This window comes from Pectinophora gossypiella, chromosome 20, assembly GCF_024362695.1.
Source record: "Pectinophora gossypiella chromosome 20, ilPecGoss1.1, whole genome shotgun sequence".
Lineage (NCBI taxonomy): Eukaryota > Metazoa > Arthropoda > Insecta > Lepidoptera > Gelechiidae > Pectinophora > Pectinophora gossypiella.
Window position 1 is genome coordinate 10,872,706 of NC_065423.1, and position 26,028 is coordinate 10,898,733.

Consider the following 26,028-nt stretch of genomic DNA (forward strand, 5'->3'; position numbering starts at 1 on the left):
TAGAAGGCACTCCAATTTAAATGTTAAAAGCAATGATAAGATAACAAACTGTAAGTTAATTAAGGTGCATACTAAGTAAACTGATAAATGTATGCCATCAATAATGTAGTTAACTGCTGTAAAAAAAAAATCATTTTGTCGCAAAAATTTGAGCATATAAAAAAGGTTTTTAAGTACATTCCAGTACTATATAGGTATTTTTATATTACGTAAGTAAAGCAGTTTTTAAATGTTAAATATCTATTTATTTTTATTACCATGTTCAATGACATTCCTCATAAAGTACCTTATTTGTTTAACTGTTTTGATTCTATTTGTATTGTACTGTTTTCAATGTAATTTAATTTGTGTTTGCTTGCCAAAGATTGCTTCATAGCTATTTCACAGTTGGCTGGCTATAAAACTAGAATCCATTGTGTTTCCAGTAAAACTAGTTATGCAATACATAATTTTATGTCACTGAAATTATATAAAACTACATATTTGTAGTTTTAGTCATTTTAAATCTCCTTTGCACAAAAACGGACAGCCAATTAATTTGATAGTGTTTAGAAACTCAAAATCGAAGGTTTTTTTTTTTAAATCCTTTGATTTTAATTGATGCACAGTAAATAGATTTCAGACATACAATAAAGTGTTAAGAACAATTTGAATTCATTTTTGCTTTTAATACCTACGTCGATTTTTTTACGCGTGGCAAATGGCGCGTTACTGATAGCTCTGATAAGTATAATCGCTTCCGTGACGAAGTGTAGGTATTTCCTCCATAATCCAACATACATCAACAGGAGGGGTGTAGACTATGATCAATCCAGACTCCCACCCAGACCCTCTGGGCCAAGATGGGAGGCTCTAATACGGAACACTTCAAAAAGCGATCCCGACCAATTAAGAACCTACTTTAAGTCTGTTAAAAAATAATAATGAAGCAACTCCACATTTGGACATGTAGACTTACAAGTAACCAAAAAGGTTGCTTTTTAATGCTAGATTGGAGAGCGATTTTACGTCGTTTTTGTTTTGGTACCCTAGCATATATAGCAATAGATGGCGTAAGTACATGTAGCCACACCAATAAGTGATCGAAGTTATTATTTTTGTCATAGATAAACTAAGCTAAATGGGCTCTACACATTTTTACCACTACTTGAAGGTCAATAAAACCTACCTACCTACGAGACAATAAAAAAAAATTCTTCGTAAGTACTTTCTTCAGGTTTAGTCTGTCTGAAGTTATTGACAACTTCCTATTTAAATGTTCTTTTCCTATTTTAATGTTTTTATGTTCTTGTTAATGTTTTTTTTAGTGCGGCACTGTTCCCCAAACGATGGAACATCTTACATCGTGTTCTGCGTGCCCGAACACCTGTACGCAGGAGGATCTGATGAGCGCTGCAGTAAACGCCATACTTGTTGCCAAGTTTTGGGCCGATACAATTTAGTTTGCCATCGACACGATAAGAAGAGAATGTTCTTTTCATTACTTATTAGAAACTACGTATAAAAAAAGATTTGTAAAGGTTTATTTCTAACCAAAAGAGGACGTAACTTCAGAGGGGTTGTGACATTACTTTTCGTAAAATCATTTACTACTTTCAAATAAAACCATAATCTTCATGAAATACATTTTTATTTTTACGATTATGAAAAATCACTTTTTTATCAAGTACCTATTAATCTATGTGGATTGGCCCATTTTCTTTAAGGAATGTAACAAATTATCAGCAACATAAATGGATTTGTTGAATACTTATGTCCAAGTCCAACCCAACCACCCATCCATCGATATTGAATTTTACGAATGTGGGTTGAACCAGATCTGGCGGCACGGAACCGCACTTACTTTTGTTTCTATCCTTTTCTGTCACTGAGAACTATCGTTTGCTAGAGTGAGATAGTGCGACCGCACGCGGTGGAATCGACGAGGCCGTCGCACTCCCACCTAGCAAATGACGATTCTCGAGGGTCAGAAAATAATAAAAGCATTAAGTGTGATGCAGTGTGGCCAAATGTAGTTCAACCCTTACACAAACAGCGCCAGATGCACACAGAAGCAGTTGCTTACATTACAGGGCCTAGCCAACTGGCAGATGCCCTTTAGCGCTAATTATACTTTCCAATCCATCCTGCCCGGTGCGTCAAGGTCACGGGCTTACCGATCAGGATCGTGTAGTCTAATAGCAAATAGGTGGGGCGTAACCCCATGGTTATTCCGTCACGATCTCGAGCAAGTTGGTGGCGAGTAACCATGGTAACCACGATTCGGAGCTAGTGTAATAGCGTCGATTTTCCCGATGTGACCTTGACGCATCCACCCAGGATTGGGTAATGTAATTACCGCTCATTTTTACACTCGCCAACGTGAATAAACCGTACGAAACGAGACGCCTACCTCGCGTACGTATCCGCATGGTGTTTATATTATAAGTCTGACGGATTATACGTCAACGAGTGTAGACAGAAACCACTATACTTAGCTGTACCCTCAGCTAGGTGCCTCTTTTCTATATCTTCGGGCAAAATGGAAATCTTGAATGAAATAACCGTAAATAATAATAGGCTTGAATATAATGAAATAATTAATTACTTATGTTAATAAGGAAGCATCAAATGAATGCTTAGGACATCCAAGACACATTAATATTTTCGAATGGGCAATTTATGCCGATGTGTCTGCTCCAGTCCAACCAAGTAATAAATGCCATACAACACAAACCTATAGTACCTAATTCACGGTAAGAAATCCACCTTCTATCTTCCCGAATTTACGTAACCCGAACGTTACGAGTGTCTGAAACATTCAACCATTCTATATCATTCAATTGTATGTTGTTTTCCAAGGTCTACTCTATCTCTGTACCAAATTTCATCCAAATCGGTTTTGTAGTTTTGGCGTGAAAGCGTAACATACAGACAGAGTTACTTTTGCATTGTTATGGGTCGCTAAAGATTAATGGGCATTTTTATTTGATTTACTACCAGACCAAACCTACTTGGCCGGACAAATGTACAGTCACGAGCATTAATATGTATACACTTTGGTACCATGTCACATTAACTTTTTTGACAAATTGAACTGTAAGTCTCACTAAATGTCAAATATTTTAGTGCGACAGAGTCCTAAAGTGGGTACGTTATATTGCTCATGACTGTACGGAGCCTGTATAAAATAAATATGTTCGCTCTGTTGCCTCAATTTAGCTGTGCGGTCCCTCGTTGTCGCTATAGTGTGAATTGAATTATCGCATAAAAGTATTAGATTCTAAATGAAATAGCACATAGTCCTCGCTTAGTGCAATGTGCTGGCTGTTAACCTGACACTATACTTAGAAATGAGTCAATTCCAGTCCGCCATCAAGTCAGTGCTGATCAGATTGACTATGTACTGATTGACTGAACAAAGTCACCCATATTCTAAGATGTTAATTCCAAACGTCCTCGACTTGAGGACTGCTCACTGGAGTCGAGCATATCGTACTGCTAACATAATCATACGAAAATAATGACGTCATGATCCACTCTACCTTACCGAAGTAAACACGAGCTAAGGTAAGAACTCAATTTTGAGCCGAGTTTGATTCGAGCCCTCAACTGAGGAAGAAGTCTTGGAAGGTTCATGTTAAACATTTTAGAATATCGGTAAGTCCAGTTCTTATAGGGGGGTTAAAAACGCCACATCGAAGCAATTCGTCTAGCAATATTGCAATTTGACATTTGCGCATACAAAAGTAAGTGCGCAATGCAAACAAATGTCAAATTGAATTGCTTCGATGAGGCCGTTTTATCCCCCCAGTAGATGACTTAGAAAGATTTGTTTTTTCTCATCGAGAAAAAGCTTTGGTTTGACCATTCATTCAAATTCAAATCGTCGTAAAATTTACTACGATAGATGGATAAAATACTTTATTGAGCACAATGAACACAAAATACAGAAAACAGTCGGCGCCATAAGAAACGGACACCTATTAGAATTTATGTAGAGAGGCCGTCATACAAAATGTACATTCATGAATATCTGACATGTTTTTAGTATTAGATTTCTTTCGAGATATTGAAATGAAATGAAATATATTTATTGTGGATCATAGGTACAGTACAGGCAGGTATTAAGGGAGTAACAGGCTAGCATAATATATACAATAGGTACATGCCTATATAATGAGGGATACAAGGCATATTACGAAGAAAGTGATGGATGAATGAATGTGGGTGAGGAGCTCGGTGGTGCAGCAGTAAACGCGCTCGGTCTGCGATTGTTGAAATTAAGCAACTTTCGCAGACCAATAGACAAATCGCAATATTGCTTTCTTAGATGAATTGCTTCAATGTGGCCTTTTTAACCCCCTGATTTCTTTAAGTAGTTCAGAAGTACTTTAAGCTGAATTAAAACACATAATACCGGGTTATTACCGCGGTATAATCAGGGATATGAGACTCCCAATATTTCGACCCGGTATTATGTTTTAATTATGATAATAACCGCGTAAACTTCAAACAATGTACTCTTAACTGACAAGCAAGTTTGGAGATTTTGATAAGACTGGTGGTAGTGTCAGGGCAGGAAAGTAGTCAGTACTGGATCATAGACTTAGGACTATTTAGTACCACGAGATTGGAAGGGTTGTAATAGGTCGAATTCCGGGGATTCTGTCTACCCCAATGAGCAATATGGCCTTATGTATGTATGATCTGAATTTGAATGAACACCCAAAAGCCTTATAAAGTAAAAATCACGATTACACACCCTTTAACTGTGCCAGTGATACCGTCCGCTAAAATCAATTTATAAAATCATAGCATCACGCTTCTATCCCCGAAGGGGTAGGCAGGGGTGTATAGTAGATACATCCACTCCTCGCCAGCTATGTATAAGTCCTATCTAAGCCATCGGACACAAATTCAATTAATCAACAAATCTTTGTTTTTCTATAACTAGATAGTAAATTACATACTTAGTATTTGTTGTCATTAGACAATGCACAACTTACTTCTATTAAAATAATAAAAAAAAACGATAAAATGTAGTGTGGATGTTACTTCTAGTGTGATAAACATAGAGGAGTGTTAAAATATTTTAATTTATTGGTAATTTTAAAACGAAAAAGTTATTTGACAATATTCTTGGGAGCTAGAACTGCACTAAGCTATGGCTGACAAAATTTTATTGTATGGCATAACATTAATAAAGGTGCCAGTCAACTGGAGTGGTATCAGAAAGGAAGGTCGGAGTGGACTCAGACCAATCAATTACTAGAGCGAGATAATGCAACCACTGTGGAATCGACGGGGGCCGGAGTGCGGTCCCGTTCGCTATCTCGTTCTTGTAAATGACGGTTCCGTGTGACAGACAAGAATAGAAGCAAAGCAACGTGCGACGCGAGTAGTTCAACCCTTAAATTGGTCAATTAGAAGTCTCCAGTCTATCTTATAAAAACACAAATCTCAATAGCTTCTTAAATAATCTTGACACTCCTCGACCACTAAAATAGTACAAAAATATCATTGGAACTAAAAAATAAAATCATATCCTATCAGGGCATATTATATACCTATTTATTATTATATTATGCTAGAATAACACATGTTGGCTTTTAAAAAAAAGATGATTTTATGGTCAAATTATGAGTAACAACATTATGTTAAATCTATTAAGGCTTTGGCACAATAAAAGCAAGTCAAAAGCAGCATAGTAGTTTCAGTGCGGATCAGATGACATATTTCACATGTAATAATCTCTTTTCAAATCATGTAAACATTTCATATTTAATTTAATTCCATGATTTTTTCGTGGAAACCCATGACGCATCCTGAACTACGCTGCCACCGCGGAGGCTCTCGCTCAAAACTGCGCTTGCGCTGCTATTGCTTTTGGTGTGACACACTGCATTAGTTTCTAGTATTATAACATGCGCACGCAAACTACGCTGCTTCAGACCCGCATTTGGTGTGCAAAAACCTTTACTGCTCTTCTACCAACATAACAGAGAGTATGAGATATTTATTATACAAAATTTGAAAACCGATAAAATGTTGTAATCACAATCAGACCATAAACACTAACTACCTATCAATATACCTTTCTTCACAATCATTCCAAATTCAGATTCATACAATGCTGCTGTCTATAAAATTTATAAAACATACTTTTACTGTAAACAGCTGTCTATCCGAAATAACTCCCCTTAAAAGAATATCAATTGACTCTTACTCAGGTTTTTCACTTTCCACTGTCAATTCTTTAAGTTTTAAAACTACACCGTCGGAGTTATCTTCCTTCTCTGTCTTATCCGTACTTCTAGGTTCAGGAGTGTCAGTGTCTTCACTCCTTGTGATGCTGGATTCATCATCCGACGACTGGTCCTGGCAATACAGACTGCACTTTGTCCTTACTATCTCCTGAGCTTCAGCAAATTTCGTTTTCCACAGAACTGCATCTGTAAGTTCAAGAAATTCTCATTTTTAATATTAGGAGTAAAAATCCTTGTTTTTGGGTATAAATGATGACCCTTTTTAGTACACCCAAGCACAATACAACATCTTAAATGATATAAAAAGAAGCAATATAGGTAACAACATAATTCTACACATACATAAAAGCCTTTATTTATGACTTTTTACATAAATATAGTTTCCTGAAATAGGTAGTGTGTATAATTGCTTTTCTTAATAGTATTTTTTTTTAGTTTTCTGACATTTTCATTAGTTTGCCAGTTGTCCTTTGCCAAAGGGCACACAAGAAAAAAAAAACTACACATGATCTGATCCAAATATCAATCAATGGTTACCTACTTTTATCTGCTATTACATTATATTTTGAATAATTATGTAGGTACCCAAGTAATGAGAAAATAGGTAATTATCACGTTAAATCTGGACAGCACCACCTGTATTAATTTTTTTTACAAAAAAGAAAAAAAAAATATATATATTTTTGATTGAATGAGTAAATAACTTGGCTTATTTAAAAATACTTACTCTGTGCATTTCCAAATTTGATTGCCAGTAACTCTTGCTTACAGGTTTCATCTGCATAGTCAGCAAATACGGACCAGTTGAAAGCCTTATCAGAGCCACAGTGCACATTCATACGTATATCTGGGGTGATAAAGTGGTTGGCACACACTTTCAGTGTCTTGTCACGTCGCATCACTACTCGGACAGTGTTGTTAACTGTGTGTCTGAGAAGTTTAATGTCACCTGTGCCACGTTCCTGTAAGATGTTATGTTTAAAATAATAACATACGGTTCATGAGGTTACTACATGTGGGGGATGTAAACGGAACTTTTCTCCGTTAATACATAACCTAACCCAACAGTAATGGGATGCTGCTAAAATCTGTCTGTAGAGTTAGATAGTAAAATAAAAAGAATATAAAATATCAGCATCTCAGCAATCCCGTTTAAGCTCTTTTGGCGTAATATTCTTTGCCGCATAAGACTTATGTTAGGCGCAATAAAAACGCAGTACCTTCCACTCATGGTCGCCGGTATCGTACCGGTAGAGGCGCGCCCGGATCTTGACCAGCTCCTCCTCATCTTCCTCAAACGTGGGCATCTCCACCAGCGGCAGCGAGACCACGGGCTCAAACTGAGGATCTTGTTCCCCTGCATCGCCTTCCACACTTTCTGTCTCGCTGTTCCGGCGCACGCTCTCTCCCGTCTGATAACCGAAAATAACACCATTTCAAAACTATACGGTCAAACAAAATGCTAAGCATTCCAAAAACATGGTAATCCACTTCTTTCCATTTACTTATTGGACATAACAACCTCTGAATAACGACTATTCAAACTTGATAAGACGTATTACGAAAAATTGAATTTATTAACAACAAATTAACGAGACACAGTTTAATTTTAAATAACTTTCTCACCGGTGATGACATTTTTAACCACTAGATTTTCAGTTTCAGCAAGTTTTATTCGATATAATTTGCAAAAAATGCATACAATGGAAACGAACAAAAACGACAAAAACGGAATAGATAGTTTTTTTTTTCGAAGTTTTCGGCCTGGATAAAGTGACTTTTAGACCCAACGCCACTACACGGCGGTAATACACTACTAATCACATTTTTTCTACTCGGTTCCAAATCTAGGAGCGTAATCGTTGATATAAATATTTTTACAGATAGAAAAAGACTCATAATTGACGCCATTTTGATAAAAAAAATAATCCTAAACTTTTTGAATACTAGTAATTATTGAAAATAAAATTAAGAAGGCGTTTTGTAACACTAATGACGCGCGAACGGCAGAATGAAAGTTCCGGCGGCGCTTTACATTCTTCAACACAACTAGCTGTAATGTAATACTGCGGGTGCACTCTTTGGCAATTTTTAGTTCTTATTTTTAACACTCACAGCACACACAAACGACACACCTAACGACATGGTGCCGAATGCAAAAAGTGCGTCAATCATCATCATCATCATCATCATCATGGTTGTGCTCATGCTATGTATATGATATGATCAGCAAACAAATCAATAACATCTAGTTATGAGCTATTTTTTATTTATTCTTACTCAAATATAATTTCAATTCTTTATTGCACACAACTTCTATTCAAAAAAGAAAGGAAATAATTTATATCTATGCTGGTAAAATAAATAAATTACAAATATAAACGTAAACATACAATATTGAAAAAATAACAATACAAAATCACTTGCAGATTTTCCATTTCAGCTCTCTATCATACATGATTTTGAAAATTTCCCCTCCGAATGGTCGTACGTACTCGACATGCGTCTAAATATCAGGTCATGTAATACATGGATGTACGGATCCAATACGGATCGGACTCCTTTTGACAATAAAATTTTGACGTTGACATTTATCGTAAATTGCATCCGATGATTCTCAAACCTTTGTGTTTATGTAATTTTAAGTGAATAAAAACTACAAAAGACGCATCTTATCCAGCAAGATTTCAGGTAAATAACGGCGGCCTTAACAGCTTTTACTATAATGGGTTAGTGTAGTCGTTATAGCTGTGCGATACCGTTATAATCCCGGCAAAATACGCCCTAGAGTCAATGACTGCTTGTGAACTTATTTACCGACCTATTTTAGCGATGTTTATTTTGAGAATTCTTCCTATTACACTAGACAATGTTCCAAATACTCACAGTATTTGTCCTATACTCGTGTCAACTTGTGTCTGGTAATTACACTCACAGGATATTTTTTAAGATAAAATATGAATTTTGATTTTCTATTTGTTTTTTTTTTTGCTCTTATCATTTGAGATTAGTGTGTGTGCATGCATGTACACTTCTCATTTTACTAATACGTTTTTTATGTTACTATCTCCATATTATTTTATTTTATTTGTAATGTTTTATTTGCCAATTGTAAGAAGAGAAGAAAGTACTGGATGGAGTGTACCTAAGGCGGTACAGAGCTTACGGATGGCTGTGTCCTTTTAATATTTTTTCTGAATATTTTAAGAATTTTTGTTAATTGTAAAATGTAAAATATAGACAAAAACATTATAATAATTTTAAATAAAAAAGAAAGGAATATCAAGGGCCCTGTGCCAAGGTTTTTCTTGCAGCTTCTTTTCCCTGGCTATACAAATTGTGAGAAGCTGCAGTAGTTTTAGGATGAGACATTTGTTACATAAAAAAATATGATTCAAAGTGTAACTATGTTACCTACTGAATAAAGATATTTTTGAATTTGGAATAAGTATGTAGTCTTTTAGGGGGCTTTGATAATAATAGTTTCTGTAGGAAGAATTATTTTTGAATGTGTTTTTTTTATATATTTGTGTGATGGACTACTTTTATAACCTTTGTTAATTTTAATGATGATGAGAATGTATTTTGATGTAACATTTATAGGTTTCACTGTACACTCAGGTTCAAGTGAAAGAATGCAGAACATCGCCAAATTGATATCTGAGCAGCTGCGAAACCCCAACGAGCTGGACTGTGATCTCCGCATGGAGTTTGGCCCGTTTGAAGCCGTGCACAAGTGGAAGCGTCTTTCAGAGTGCTATGAATTTGTTGGGGCAAGGTATTTATTATTGATAGTTAAGCATTGCTTAAAAATAATATATAGGTGGAAGACTAGATTATTGTTGCCAAATGCCATTTATAATAAATAAAATTTAATATAATCTGTGGTCATTACTAGGGTAAGGTGTCCTAATAGAGGCATAAACTATTTAAATCACCTCAAACTGAAACTTATTAAAGAAATAAAAAAAAATACAAAATGTTACTTTTAACCTATCTTATTAGGCCTGAGTACTCACTCATAAGGACCACCCATAGTTTTGACACATTACCCTAACATAATGACAATATTAAAATTTTAATACAAACTAACCAAAGGCAAAGGCATAGATGTCATTCTGACGGATGTACAAAAATAACTATTGCATGAAAAGCAAAAATATTCAAATTCGTTTTTTTATAGTAACTGAATCTTTCATTTAATTTAAAAATATAAAAGTAATATCTTCAAAAATATCCAAATAAATTCCCAATTCTTTTTAAAAAAATGTAGACGCAGCAAGCATACGGCGGTGGCTTACAAGGATGCGATCTACGTATTCGGCGGTGACAATGGCAAGTCGATGCTGAATGACCTGATCCGCTTCGACATCAAGGAAATGTCGTGGACCAAGACTGGCTGCATGGGCACGCCGCCTGCGCCTAGATACCACCACTCTGCTGTCGTATGTACATCCTTCTAGTGTTGCCAATTGATAGACTCAATAGTATCAATAGTTGTTGCAATTTAATTTCAAAGCCTTTTATTTAACTAAACACAAGACAGGTTTAAAAGACAGGTGGCAGGTGACAGGTGGAAATATGATTGGCCACCTGATACGACACGATTCATTTATAACAAACATTATAGAAGGAAAAATTGAAGGGAAGAGAGGAAGGGGTAGACCTAGGATAACATTTATGAAACAAATAAAAGAGAAGGTGCAGGTCGTGTCGTATCGGGAGGTGAAGGTTTTGGCGGGAAGAAGAGAGGAATGGCGCTTACTCCACCGACAAGAGCGCAGCTCTTAAATAGAGAGAGGGAGAAGACAGGTTTACAATGATAAAATAAATAAATATAACTTAAGTACTAACAGTCCCGTGTGTAGTGCGTCCTTTCGACACAAAGGCCTCCTCTAGCGATTTCCATGTATCTCTATTTCTGAGTTGAGTTGCTGCAATAGTCAGAAGCTATTGACAGTATTGAGTCCACCTATCACATTGGTCTAACAAAAACCCCAGTCAGCAGAGCTAACATGCGCAAGCGTGATAAAATTATCGATCGATAAGTTTTTTTTTTCCCTAAAGTGCGTATTGTTTCCAGTTAGTATTTTTAATTCATTTGGCTGATTATTATATAATTCAATGCACATATTTGATGCATTTCTTTTATGCATGTTGGTTGGAGTTTGTGGTTGATGTAGTATATTGGCAAAACATGACCTATTTTGTCTCTGGTGAACTTCACTGTATTTTTTAAAGTAATAAAGATAGTCCCTAACAAAACAGCATGTTGCTCTGATGTAAGCACATGGGACAATTTATTAGGAACATTTATATAGTTATTATAAAACATAATTGATGTAATACAAGTGCAAGTGGAATTCTATAGTCTCTGCTTACCCCGGTGGGAAATAGGCGTGAGTTTATGTATGTAATTGATGTAATATTCTTCGTGGCAGGTGCACAGGTCGTCGATGTTCGTGTTCGGCGGGTACACCGGCGACATCCTCGCCAACTCGAACCTGACCAACAAAAACGACCTCTTTGAATACAAGTTCCAGAGCGCGCAGTGGGTCCAGTGGAAGTTTACGGGCCAGTTAGTATATATTCTTCTATCGTGTGCCAACCTCATTAACCCTGTAAACTTGCAAAATATTTTATTACACTCCACACACACTACACTTCACACACTACACTTCACACACTACACTTCACACACTACACTACACTTCACACACTACACTTCACACACACTACACTCCACACACACTACACTCCACATACACACAAGTTCCAAACTGTCTCACAAACATAAATCATAATTAACCTATAATTATAAGTCCTGTTGCTGGACACAGGCTCTCCGCCCCTCAATCAACCAGAGGGGGTATAGAGCATACTCCACCACGGTGTTCCACTAAGCTAACAGCTGCGGAACTATCTCAAATCAAAACAGATATACTTTATTGCAAACAGACCATGCGAATGTTTATAAAACAAATAACTCCACCAAATAACACCAAACCAAGTAATAACTATCTCCTTAGCAAGTTTCATCTAAATCGGTTAAGCGGCGTAAGCGTGAAGTTTATGTCTTCTTCTATCGTGTGGGTTGTGAGGTGGATTACCAACCTCATCAACCCTGGTGTCAGGGTCACTATTGAGCCGCCAAAGGCCCCTGACATGACTCATGTGACGACTACGTACTTACATTAGTAAGTAGTAAATGAGACCAACGGCTTAACTAGTCTTCCAAAGCACGGATCGTCTTACTTTCGGACAATCAGGTGATCAGCCTGTAGTATCCAAACTAGGGATCACAAAGTGATTTTTGTGATATGTCCCCACCGGGATTCGAACCCGGGACCTCAGGATCGTGAGCCCAACGCTCAACCACTGGACCACGGGGCTGTTATGTAATATGTAACGTTAATGTTTTATAGGGAGCCGGTACCCCGGTCGGCCCACGGAGCCGCAGTCTATGACGACAAGCTGTGGATCTTCGCAGGCTACGATGGCAACGCGCGGCTGAACGACATGTGGACTGTCAACCTCAGTGTAAGTCTTCTTCTATCGAAGTCCTCTTCTATCGAAGTCTTCTTCTATCGAAGTCTTTTTCTATCGAAGTCTTCTTCTATCGAAGTCTTCTTCTACCGAAGTCTTCTTCTATCGAGCGGGTTGTCAGGTGGATGACCAATCTCGTCAACCCTGGTCCCAAAGCTGTTATTGAGCCGCCAAAGTGATTTTTGAGATATACTCCGAGCTCTGACCTGGGGCCCTACCGGCTAAGACGAAGCCTATTCAAAATGGAGGACATCGAACATCGATTTGATGTCGTACCGCGTAAGCAGCCAAGATGGCGATCCCCGATTCGTGACGTCACATGAAGTTCGGCAAGTCGATTGAACGAATGATTTCAGTGCTTTTGACACTTAATCGGTACCGGCGCTGGTGTGCGCATGGAAAACGCAAAAGACAGCGGCCCAAAGAGACCTGGTGACTGGTTAAAACTCTCGGCATATCATGGGAGCAAGCCACAGAGGCTGCAAAAGATCGCGAGGAGTGGAATTCTGTGTTAGATTTTCTTCCGAGTGTAACTGGTGTTCTATAGCTGGAGGTAATCTTCTTTTATCGTGTGAGTTGTGAGATAGATTACCGACCCCATCAACCCTGGTGTCAGGGTCAACTATTGAGCCGCCAAAGGCCCCTGACATGACTCATGTAACGACTACGTGCTTACGTCAGTAAGTAGTAACCGAGACCAACGGCTTCCGAAGCACGGATCATCTTACTTTCGGACAATCGGGTGATCAGCTTGCAATGTCCTAACCAAACCAGGGTTAACAAAGCGATTTTGTGCTTCGAACCCGGGACCTCAGGATCGTGAGCCCGACGCTCAACCACTGGAATCTACTTCGTCTTCGTCGTTCCCACACTGCTGAAGATCGCGACTGCATTTTATTGTTTTCCACTCAGTCATAAGCTGGTGAATCTACAGGGAGCGAGAAAGATGGCTGTATGTGTGTTCCAGGGTGAGCACAGGCAATGGGAGCGCGTGGATCAGCAGGGGCAGTGTCCCCCGACATGCTGCAACTTCCCGGTGGCGGTGGCCAGGGGAAACATGTACGTGTTCAGCGGACAGAGCGGCGCCAAGATCACCAACGCACTGTTCCAATTCCACTTCGAGACTCTAACGTGAGTATCCGGTTCAGTAGCCTTCAGGTTATAATTTAATTGACGAATCGCGACCGCTTTCATAACCTTTCGATGTGTTTAGGTTCGTGAGTCTAACATATCTGGTTCTCTACCATCGACTATACAACCCTTACATATGGGTAGGCGGAACTGTATTTAGTATATACGCCCACTCCTCGCCAGCTATGTTTAATCCCCATGTAATAAGCGGCGAGCCTATTGTCATGATTCGGGCACAAATCCTGAAAACCACATATGAATTCAAACTCAAGACAAATTCAGAGCAGCCTTTAGACTCCTAATAAGATGAAGGGGTTCCTTGATCTTTAGACGTATTTAGGTTTTTGGGTGAGCCAATTAGAAGAGAGCGTCCCGCTACATTCATACGATACTGCGGTTGCCCTCGACGCAGCGCTTGTCGCTTGGCTCGTGTACGACTCGTTGTCCGACTGGTCATTGACGGCGGCAACGATCGCTCGAATGTTCTCGAAACTCCGCTTGCTTCTATTCTGGAACGGGAAGCCTGGGTGGTTCTTGAAAGTTCTGTTTTGATCTCCTTAAACCGTCAATGGGAGGTAGTATCCGCCGAGATTATGCCGCAAGCGTGGCCAATTATTGGTTAGCAAAAATTTAATATCGATCGCCATCGACTTGCAAAGAAGAGATTTATTTATTTCTTGGTAAGAATTTATTTACGTATTTGTCGGGACTTGGTCCTGTAGGTCCTCGCGCCCGCATCGTATCTCACTCCTCACACCGACAATCTAACTACGGAAGAAGCTTCGTCGTTTTTAGCTTACCCGTGAACCATGCACGACGTTTGTCCAAATCGGTAATTTGAGACCGACGTTAGGATGAGTGTGTTGCCAGTCCAAGGCGCTGGCTGGTCCAAGACGTGTGTGCGCGTGCAGGTGGAGCCGCGTGTGCACGGAGCACCTGCTGCGGGCGGGCGGGCTGGCGCCGGCGCGGCGCTACGGGCACGTCATGGCCGCGCACGGCCGCCACCTCTACGTGTTCGGGGGCGCCGCCGACAACACGCTGCCCAGCGACCTGCACTGCCTGGACCTGGACACGCACATGTGGTACGTGACACATTCGAAACGTCTTAAGTGTTACCTGGAATAATGGCATATGATTTCTCGTTTCTGCGAAATGCGTGGACAAACATACATACAAACGTATATGTATGTATGAGAGACTTGTATGAGAGACTTGTGCCCAGCAGTGGTATTTAGACTACTTGGGGGTTAAAAAGGCCACATCGAAGCAATTCATCTAAGAAAGGAATATTGCAATATGACATTGGCGCATATAAAAATAAGTGCCCAATGCAAACATTTTTTGAGCCGAGTTTGATTCGAGCCCTCAACTGAGGAAGAACTCTTGGAAGGTTCGAGTTAACATCTTAGAATACGGGTGTAAGTCCAGTTCTTATCGCCACCGCTGGCTCCTTATTGGAGTCAGGGGGGTTAAAATGGCCACATCGAAGCAATTCATCTAAGAAAGCAATATTGCTGTTTGACATAATTTGTTTTCATTGCGCACTTACTTTTATATGCGCAAATGTCAAATTGCAATATTGCTTTCTTAGATGAATTGCTTCGATGTGGCCATTTTAACCCCCCAGCACTGACTTGATGGCGGATTGGAATTGACTCATTTATAAGTATAGTGTCAGGTGAACAGCCATTTTAACTCTCCTTATGTACCCACTTTAGGACTCTGTCGCACTAACATATTCGACATTTAGTGAGACTTACAGTTCAATTTGTCAAAAAAGTTAATGTGACATGGTACCAAAGTGTATACATATTAATGCTCGTGACCGTACGTAATAGGTCAGTGATCCACCCAACGGCCGACTCGCAAGTACCTTCAGGGCGGCTGTTCCACGCCGGCGCCGTGGTGGGGGATGCGCTCTACATATTCGGCGGCACGGTCGACAACAACGTGCGCAGCGGAGAACTGTTCCGGTTTCAGGTGAGTCAGTAATACTTATTGCTTCTATGCTGTTCTGGGAGCAAATAAAAAACATAGAAAACGTTCAGCTGCTTGTCTTCCCGGGCATCTCGTAAAAACCGGCAGAGGGATTGTGTCCTCTAACATGTACAACATAGGCAGTTTTTATCCTCATTAACAAAGAAAAAAATATTACCGATGACTGGCCGTATGGTCTCATGATCTTAGCCTGACGCTTACGAAGAAAAAAAATAAAAAATGTTTATCCCCTTGACAGCTGTCAAACTTCCCGCGCTGCACGCTGCACGACGACTTCGGCAACATCCTGCGCTCGCAGCAGTTCTGTGACGTCACCCTGCTGGTGGGCCCGCAGCAGACGCCCGTCATGGCGCACCAGGCTATGCTCGCCGCCCGCAGCCAATACCTGAGGAACAGGATCAAGTAAGCATATCCATCATACATAAATAGCCTATATACATCCCACTGCTGGGCACAGGCCTCCTCTCATTAAACCGGAGGAGGTATGGAGCATAGTCTACCACGCTGCTCCGGTGCGGGTTGGTGCAGTTGTTTGGACTAGTGCCCCGGGACCAACAGCTTAACGTGCCTTGCATAGAACGAAACCATCTTACTTTTTGGCAGCCTGCAATGTCCTTATCAAATAAAGGACAGTCTCACAAATTTCGACGTTGTCTCCATCGGTAATCGAAACCGGGCCTCCAAATCGTGAACCCAACGCTCTAACCACTAGACCACGGAGGGTGTCTTCTGGGTTTACGTTATGGCTCTGTCCGTCCCGTTAGGGATAACGTATGTATGTAATTAATGACTGTCACCATATGTGTTGTGTTTTCAGGGAAGCCCGAGAGGAAGTGGAAGACAAGCTAGCATTAGGTCAGCCAGTAGATCCGAGGCTCAAGATCAAGTTACCAGACGCGTCACCTGGTGCCTTCAGCATGGTGCTGGACTACATATACACCGATAGGATAGACCCCACTCAGAAAGGTCAGTCGGTCTTCGCGATGAGGCACGATCCAATATAATATACTGGGTGTTAGTGACATCGTAACGAATACTTAGGGGGATGATTCAGACCATGATTCTGAGTTAAAATCATGTGGAATTTTCCGTCGCAAAATTCATTATTTTTTTTTAATTATTTTCAATTCTATACTTTTGCGATCGAAAATTCCACTTGATATTAACTCAGAATAAAGAGCCGAATCATCCCCCTCAGTATTCGTTACCATGTCACTTACACCCCGTAATAAGTACTTACGTAGCCATAGAAGTATGTATGGGTGTTAGTGACACCGTAACGAATACTGAGGGGGATGATTAAGACCATGATTCTGAGTTGATATTAAGTGGAATTTCCTGTTGGAAAATTCATGTTTTTTTTTTGTTTTTTTTTTAATTATTGTCCATTCCATACTTTTGCGACAGAAAATTCCACTTGATATCAACTCAGAATTATGGCCAGAATCATCCCTCAAAGTTTTCATTACGATGTCACTAGCACCCTTTATACCCCCTCTTACTTTAGTCTTCAATCGTATGCCGTCATTCACACACAAATGCGCGTGTACGATAACGTCAATGTGTAGTGTCTGAGTAAAACGAGGTGTTTTGTATGAAGTTTCCGGGGTGTGACCAAAGTAAGATCCAGAGGGGGTGAGGTCGGCTGATATGACTTGCTGCGGGGCGAAGAGTTATCGTTCTATACGTCATCATAATCAGCCCATTAACGTCCCCACTGCTGGGGCACGGGCCTTCCCTATGGATAGATAGGGAGATCGGGCCTTAAACCATCACGCGGGCCCAGTGCGGATTGATGGTTATTAACTACTGCTAATGCAGCCGGGACCAACGGCTTAACGTGCCTTCCGAAGCACGGAGGAGCTCGAGATGCAAACTTTTTTTTTATGGTCACCCATCCTATGACCGGCCTTTGCGAAAATTGCTTATCTTCAACAATCGCAGACTGAGCGCGTTTACCGCTGCGCCACCCAGCTCCTCATTCATTAACTGGGCCACCCTCAGTGTCTTAAACGTTGTACCGGGTGAGAGCCTTCAGCGCTCCCCATTTGTCCGGCCAAGTAGTTAATGCTTCGGCAAATCTACAATAAGTCACGTGAAAAAAAAACATGTGAACGCTGCTATTATTTTCCCAACAGACGAAGACCCCGCGTCAACAGCTTCGATCCTCCTAGTAATGGAGGTCCTAGGTTTGGCTCTCCGGCTGCGCATACCGCGGCTGCGCGGCCTTTGTGCGAGGTTTCTGCGAGCCAACTTATGTTACACCAACGTACTGCCAGCATTGACCCACGCTCACCACGCGGACCTGCATTGTATTAAGGAGTACTGCTTAAGGTCAGTTTACTGTCCATGCATTATACAAGGTGTTACTGACATCAACGAATACTGAGGGTGATGATTAGACCATGATTCTGAGTTGATATCAAATGGAATTTTCAGTCGCAAAATTCATGTACTTTTTTTGTATTTTTTAAATGCTAATAATAAACTTTATTTACACCATAAACAAAACAGTTACTAAAAAAATAAAATAATAAGGTTCAAAAGGAAAAAAAAGAAGAAAGTTTTAAAGGTTAAAAAGGTTAAGGCTGCGTTCCATTGACGCGGAGCTGTGCGGAGATGTGCAGGAATCGACTAATCACTGTGAGGGAGAGAGTGACAGAGCGTCGTCGTTTTTCGCTCTCTCGAACGCTGTGATTGGTCAAATCCGCACATCTCCGTTCTTCTCCGCCCACCTCCGCGTCAGTGGAAACCCGGCCCAAGGTAAAGGTTTTTTAAATTATTTTCAGTTCTATACTTTTGCAATTTTTTTTTTGAAAAGTAGCATGGAAAATGCTGCACCGACAAGAGCGTGGCTCTTAAATTGATGATGATGATGACTTTTGCGATAGAAAATTCCATATTGTCGGTATGAGGATGTTTCATATAACGGTTCACTGGCTTAATGGCTTTACTGTAGACTTGTCGGTCTAAAGTAATATTAGTATCCTCTGAGGCCTAACACAGAGTCGCCCACACATAGCTGGACTAACGCTTATCGCTGAGATCCAACATCCGAAACACGGTAACGCAGTGTTTGCTGCTCCCGGCGTAAGCATAATTTCCACCGCATTCTCGTCCCATAACGGCATCGAAATTATTACAGTCGAGCGCTGCAGATAGCGCCATACTTGTTGCCAAGCTTTGGGCCGATACTATTTAGTTGGCCATCGACATTATAAGAAGAAGAAGTACTCAATATTCTAGATAGATGGCGCCGGAGTCGGTTTAATGACGATTTCGCACGGACAGGAGTACCCGGTGGTGTAATGGTTACCACGCTCGTCCCCGCTTGACAAGAGCTGTGGGTTCAAGTCCCATCCGAGTCAGAATTCTTTTCGATTTAAATTTTCTCTTTGTAAAAAATAAATGTTGCTCTTTGACATTTTATATGTGGGAATGTCAATTTGCAATATTGCTTTTTGGAGGAATTGCTTCGATGTGGCCTTTTTAAACCCTCAGGTTCGTAGTAAAAGACTACAACTTCACGCCGATCGTAATGTCGGTGGAGTTCGAGCGGATGGAGCAGGGTCTCATGGTGGAGATCATACGGCGCCGGCAGCAGCCGCCCGCCAAGTTGCCCCCGCACCACGACACTGATGACGAGATACTTGGTAACATTTACACGTGTAATCACGCACGCAATACACGCACGCACTAACGCATACACGCACGCTCGAATGCATATAAGCACGCACTGTTCGATGTAATCGAACACCTTATAACACGTGCGGCCTAATTTCGTCGATTAATTCGTATTCAGTGCAATTTTCCGCATCATAATTACTGGACGTGCATTCATAACATTTCGCTAACATTTATCGTAAAAATGGGCACGCACTAAGGCATTTAGTCTTCAGTGAACAATAAATCAAATTATTATTGAGTGACAGTGTATAATTCGCCATCCCAGAACAAAAACACCAACAACACATATACAACCCCAATACGCACGAATGCATACACGTATGCACAAACGCGTGCACGCAAGCACTAACGCATACACGTACGCACGAACGCGTACACGCACACACTAACCCATACACGCACGCACTAACGTATACATGCACGCACTAACGCGTACACATGCACGCACTAAGGCATACACGCACGCACTAACGTATACACGCACGCACTAAGGCATACGCGCAAGCACACAATCAAAATACAAACAATATGCGGGGATGTATAGATAACCGTAGGCGTGTGTGTCAGGCACGACGCTGGAGCAGGACATGTGCGTGTTCCTGAGCGGCGGCGGCGCGGAGCTGGCCGACATCAGCATGCGCGTGGGCGCCGCCAGCCGCCCCGGGCACCGCTCCGTGCTGGCCGCGCGGGCCTCGTACTTCGAAGCCATGTTCCGCTCCTTCTCGCCCGAGAACAACATTGTCAATGTGAGTACTTATACAGGGTGTTAGTGACATCGTAACGAAAACTTTGAGGTTACATAAATACACCTCATCATCACCAGCCCATTAACGTCCCCACTGCTGGGGCACGGGCCTTCCCTATGGATGGATAGGGAGATCGGGCTTTAAACCACCATGCGGGCCCAGTACGGATTGGTGGTTATTAACGACTGCTAATGCAGCCGAGACCAACGGCTTAACGTGCCTTCCGAAGCACGGAGGAGCTCGAGATGAAAACTTTTTTTTTGTGGTCACCCATCCTATGACCGGCCTTTGCGAAAGTTGCTTAACTTCGAGCGCGTTAACCTCTGCGCCACCGAGCTCCCTTTATAAATACACCTATCAAATGATAAAATACACCTGAGTTGATATCAAGTGGAATTTTCCGTGGCAAAAGTGTAGAACTGAAATTAATTAAACACTATCAGTGTTATTACAAAACAAATACTAAAAGATAAACAATGTTTAAAATATAATCCGTATACGAAAGAAGTCCCGAAGGCCGCGGCGCTTCTGTCGCAGATTTTGCATAGAATTATTATGACTTGTCAAGTTAGTTTCATTAAAATCCGTCGACTTCGTGGCGCGAAATATTATTTCAAACCTAGTTTATTTTTAGTTTGTGTTTTGTAGTAACACTGTAACATTTTCATGAGCTTTCCGACAGAAAATCCACTTGATATCAACTCTTACATACATACATACATAAACTCACGCCCGTAATCCCTAATGGGGTGGGCAGAGCCACAAGTAATCAAAGACAACTTGCAGCCACTGTGGATACGATGTCGTAAGCTGGATATGATGAACCTTATGGTGATAAGGGATCAGCCTATCGCCCATAACATTAGTCCATCATGTTAGAGGACGCAATCCCTCTGTCGGTTTTTACGACATGCCCAGGAAGACAAGCAGCTGAACGTGTTCTATGTTTTTTATTTGCTCCCAGAACAGCATATCAACAATATCAACTCTTATTAGTATTTATTTATCTTGAGCTCAAATTCAATTATTCATCCACAGAGTAAAAGGAACGGTGTATTAAAAATTGTTTAAAAAATAATTATGAATAATTAATTGTTTGTTTTCCTATCGTGTTCAGATCCAAATTTGCGACACGATTCCATCGGAGGAGGCGTTCGATTCCCTGCTGCGGTACATCTACTATGGCGACACCAACATGCGCACAGAGGACGCCCTCTACTTGTTTCAAGCACCTATTTACTATGGTAAGGCTGCATTTCCATTGACACGGAGCTGGGTGGAGCGGAGAAGAGCAGGAATCGACCAATCACCGTGAGGGAGAGAGTGACAGAGCGTAAAAAAAAAAATAATAATAATAAAAAAGTTTATTTAGGTAAAATCTACGACACACATATACATTTACCACATTAAAATATACACACATAACATTAATATTTAGTTGGAAAACATAAAGGTATATGGGTGCCGCAGTTCACCAAAAAAGGCCAGGGTTCAGTGAAAATTTACCCAGAGGGCAACACTGATTTTCAACCCACGCCGATCGGTGAAACGCGAGTACCCGCACAATAAATTCGTTTTTCGCTCTCTCGAACGCTGTGATTGGTCAAATACGCACATCTCCGCTCTTCTCGGCCAATCATCGTCAGTGGCAACCCGGCGTAAGTGTTTATTTATGACTAGCTTTTTTCCGCGACTTCGCGATAATTTCGAGATAACACGGTTCCCTTTTCCTTACCTTACCTAACTTCCACCCCCCATTTTAGGGAAGTGGGGGAGGGGGGGGGGGGGGGGTAGAAAGAGACAAAAAGTAGCTCGCTTACATCTCCACTTAAGAAATCACGACAGACGGACAAACAAACAGACCGACACATACATACATTTTCCCATTTATAATAAATTAGTTTGGATGATACGGGTGAATATCAAAATTTCAAGTTAGATGGCGAAATTTCATATTAAAATTGGGTTCCGACATGAAAAAGATCCAAAAGGATCCTGGGTTTGGGTCCCAATTTTTCACGATAAAAATATATGAAAGTTCGCCACCAAACTTGGCACATTTTGATATTCACCCATTCACCATCGATATATCAGTAAAAAAACAATATATTACAACGGTTTGGTGGCGCAATGGGGATGTATATTATATGGTTGAGTGTTAGGCTCACGATCCGGAGGTCCCGGGTTCGAATCCCGGTGGGGAAATATCACAAAACTTGCTTTTTACGAAGACGAGAGATTTATGTTGCGTTAAACGCACAATTTTTAACAGTGCCCTGCGCACAGTATAGCGTGCGATAGCATTTTTTCCGTGTCACGCCCGCATCTCGCCGATTCCACCGCGTTCTAAAAAAGATTTTCTGTGACAGAAAAAGATAGAAGTGTAGGATGTAGTTCAACCCTAAAACTCCACATCAATCCACAGGGTTCACAAACAACCGACTGCAAGTGTTCTGCAAGCACAACCTGCAGAGTAATGTGACTCCAGAGAACGTCTTAGCCATATTACAAGCGGCCGACCGCATGAACGCAGCGGACATCAAGGAATACGCGCTCAAGATGATCGTGCACCACTTTGGACTGGTCAGTACACAAGATCACGCCTATTTCCCGTTGGGGTAGGCAGAGACTTCAGAATTCCACTTCCTATGATCCTCAAACACCTTCGCTTCCTCCACACTCAAGCTCATCAAGGAGAAGGAGAATTCATGCATGCTCGCCGGTTTAGAGTACTCTTGACCTGGGCGGTTAAAAGGCCACGTCGAAGCAATTCGTCTAAAAAGCAATATTGCAATAATGAATGAATGAATGAATAATTGAATTGAATGTTTTTGTGCCTAACAGGTGGCCAAACAGGAGGCAGTCAGGAACCTCCCGCAGCCACTGTTGGTGGACATCATCGCGGCGCTCGCGGACGAGCCCAAGTTCGACGCGCCGCTGCCGGTCCAGCCGCGGTCCTTGCCGTCATCGTCGTCCTCCGACACCCTCACTGACGAACACTCCTCGCATTCCGTCACTCACTGCGCCAGTTACCGCAGCGGGAAGTAGACAACAACCCTGGCGACAAGCGAGTCGCCCAAAGGCCCCTGGCTCATGTGGCTACGGACTAGAGTTTCATTCCCGGGTAATTTCCTGACAATTCCCGGATTTTCCCGGGAACTGACAATCGAATTCCCGGGTATACCCGAGGTTTTACGTCAAATTCCCGGACACTCCCGGGAAATTTAATCGTATTCCCGGATTAAATAAAACCGCCGTGCATACACTAAATACTTTCAAGGACAGTAAGGGTCATACAAAACCTACAAACCTTGTCAGCGACAGATGTACAAATGATAAATGCTTACACAGATCGTAAAAGGAGTACAAAAGGGCGGCCTTATTGCTCTAAAGCCATTTGCAAGTAATGATTGGAAACTGCCATAGGATTATAGAATAGAATTAGATGCAGGATGGTACAACAAAAATAACATACTGGTTTGACTTTTCACGACTACCCTCAAAATGGACAACTTTTTTCTTTTTGACGTGATATATTGTAGATTTTCCTAGATTGTAGTTTTGTCTCGGATGGCATTTACTACTTGTGCGGAAAATGGGGAGCGCTGAGGGCTCTCACCTAGTAAAAATTAAGCCAAAAAGTAATTTATAGTTTGTAAGATATAAAAGTAATTTTACAGTAATTCTTTGGCAAAAAGAGTGGAATGCTATTGTAAAGGTGTTTCGAAATTGTATTTAAAAATAGTGCCATCCTTTTCTAACGACATGGGCATGAGAGAGCTACTAAACTAGCGGCACGCTATGGCACGCTATGATAGCTGCTTTAACATAATAAAGTACAGGAATTCGCTCCGTTAATGTAGCTATAAATTAATTCGAAACTTGATGAACACAATAAAGTACAGCAATTTCCTCCTTCAACATCATTATTAATTAATACGAAACTAGTTTGCCATAGTAGGTTTGGCGGCGAGGGCATGCTGCCGCCACGGATGTTTTTCGGGGTACCGAGCATAGTATCCCTCTAGCCACATGTTGGTAGCGTGACTAGGTATCGACGATCCAACGGTGTTATGTTGGAAGTTGTATATATGCGTCTTGCTGTGTAAACTTCGATATCGCGTTTCACGACTGGTGGATGACTGCATTATTGAATGTGGCGCCATCTGTTGCATGTGGGCGGAACTAGCTGGCCAACTAGTTGGGTCCGCCACAGTAGGCAACATTTTTATACCAATGATCATAAAGCCTCGGCAACACGTAATGCTCAACATGTACAGTCATGAGCAATATAATGTACCCACTTTAGGACTCTGTCGCACTAACATATTTGACATTTAGTGAGACTTACAGTTCAATTTGTCAAAAAGGTTAATGTGACATGGTACCAAAGTGTATACATATTAATGCTCGTGACCGTACGACAACGTTGCACAACAGCGCGCGACATTGCCAGATCAAGCGCAACATGTCGCGTGCCTTGTTGTTTGTTTAGAGAGTACCGCTAGTTGAGCACCAATTTCTGTTGAGTAGAGGCGTGACGCGCAACAACACGTAGTTCCTCTGGCGATATGTTGTCGCGACAAACGTGTGACGTCGTTGTTAAACAAAAGGTCCGCGCTAACTTTCAACATGTGGGGCAACACGACGCGCGTCAAATGTTGTCAAGTTAAAACGCAGCTTAATATTATGTAATATCCACTTTTTTTGTCAAACTAAAAGTTATGGCTGTGCATTTACTAAAATATAAGTAGGAATAAATTGTTTAGCGCAGAAGGAGCGAATCTCAAAATTGACAACTGTAATTTTTGAAAAATTCATAAAAGAAATATAAAATAAAGAAAAGAAAACAAGAAATAACTATAGAAAAGAAAAAAGTACAAAAAATACTACAAAGTAAAGAATAATGTTAATAAGAAGAATGTTTTGAGAACAGGGGGGTCAAAATGGCCACATCGAAGCAATTCATCTAAGAAAGCAATATTGCAATTTGACACTTGCGCATATAAAAGAAAGTGCGCAGTGCAAACAAATGTCAAATAGCAATATTGCTTTCTTAAATGAATTGCTTCGATGTGGCCATTTTAACCCCCCTGGTCACGACTCAGTTGTCATATTGAGAATTGGGCCTGCTGCGCCTAAACCGAAATAACTAAGTAACTGTTACATTTTATTGTTGGATTAATGTATTTGTAAATGTCACGTTAAGATTGCCAGAAGCTTTCAAAGCTTCGTTAAAAATAAGTTTAAAAAAATTGACAACATCGGAATTGTTCCGTTTTTGACAATTTTACTACGACATAGACATCATTTAGTTGTTTTTTTATATCTAATTTCAATATGGGATGCCAATATTTATTTATAAAAGTTACTACACAACCACACCCCGGATATATACCATATAAAAATGGTTCTTGCTTAAACGCCCTACAGCACAATTACTAATAAATTAATATTAATTGCACATTATTCTTATGTATTGTAATGGTCAGGACTGCCAGCAGATGTCGCTGGCAACCTCATTTTCAATATTTTAGGTTTGTTGACATTTTTATCGGAGGGTAGCTGCCGCGAACCTTCAAGTTCTTTGTCTGACAGATAGCATTAATACAGAAATTGTTTTCGCAAATCAATGTTGTGAATTTGTTTTCACGACGAATTGGCGATGGTCT

General features: G+C 40.8%; 2 protein-coding genes across 3 annotated transcripts; one reads left to right on the forward strand and one right to left on the reverse strand.

Moving 5' to 3' along the window:
• Positions 1–1,613: 1,613 nt before the first annotated feature.
• Positions 1,614–8,005, reverse strand: LOC126376309 (ran-specific GTPase-activating protein-like). Its single transcript, XM_050023638.1, has 4 exons — positions 7,875–8,005; positions 7,469–7,660; positions 6,976–7,210; positions 1,614–6,434 (listed from the first exon to the last, which is right to left on the reverse strand). The coding sequence occupies exons 1-4, from the start codon at positions 7,884–7,886 to the stop codon at positions 6,205–6,207; spliced, it is 669 nt and encodes a 222-aa protein (XP_049879595.1). The 5' UTR covers positions 7,887–8,005; the 3' UTR covers positions 1,614–6,204.
• Positions 8,006–8,463: 458 nt separating this feature from the next.
• On the forward strand, positions 8,464–25,123 carry LOC126376207 (leucine-zipper-like transcriptional regulator 1 homolog). 2 transcript variants are annotated; one of them, XM_050023459.1, is made up of 16 exons: positions 8,464–8,939; positions 9,852–10,026; positions 10,522–10,693; positions 11,690–11,826; positions 12,674–12,788; positions 13,762–13,925; positions 14,837–15,007; positions 15,764–15,905; positions 16,162–16,325; positions 16,741–16,889; positions 18,062–18,257; positions 19,425–19,576; positions 20,178–20,356; positions 21,474–21,600; positions 22,782–22,939; positions 23,201–25,123. In XM_050023459.1, exons 2-16 carry the CDS (start codon positions 9,884–9,886, stop codon positions 23,402–23,404), a joined length of 2,373 nt encoding a protein of 790 aa, XP_049879416.1. In that variant the 5' UTR covers positions 8,464–8,939; positions 9,852–9,883; the 3' UTR covers positions 23,405–25,123. The 2 variants fall into 2 exon arrangements, with proteins under 2 accessions (XP_049879416.1, XP_049879417.1); XM_050023460.1 differs by having other exon boundaries at positions 9,870–10,026.
• Positions 25,124–26,028: the final 905 nt, after the last annotated feature.

Bases quoted from the DNA above. Each gene is read 5' to 3' on its own strand.
- LOC126376207 (XM_050023459.1), top strand. From the start codon at position 9,884: ATGCAGAACATCGCCAAATTGATATCTGAGCAGCTGCGAAACCCCAAC. The intron at 18,258-19,424 runs GTCAGTTTACTG...TTAAACCCTCAG, and splicing joins ATTAAGGAGTACTGCTTAAG to GTTCGTAGTAAAAGACTACA. The intron at 20,357-21,473 runs GTGAGTACTTAT...TATCGTGTTCAG, and splicing joins CCGAGAACAACATTGTCAAT to ATCCAAATTTGCGACACGAT.
- LOC126376309 (XM_050023638.1), bottom strand. The intron at 7,211-7,468 runs GTACTGCGTTTT...AACATCTTACAG, and splicing joins CCGGCGACCATGAGTGGAAG to GAACGTGGCACAGGTGACAT. The intron at 6,435-6,975 runs GTAAGTATTTTT...TTGAACTTACAG, and splicing joins CAAATTTGGAAATGCACAGA to ATGCAGTTCTGTGGAAAACG.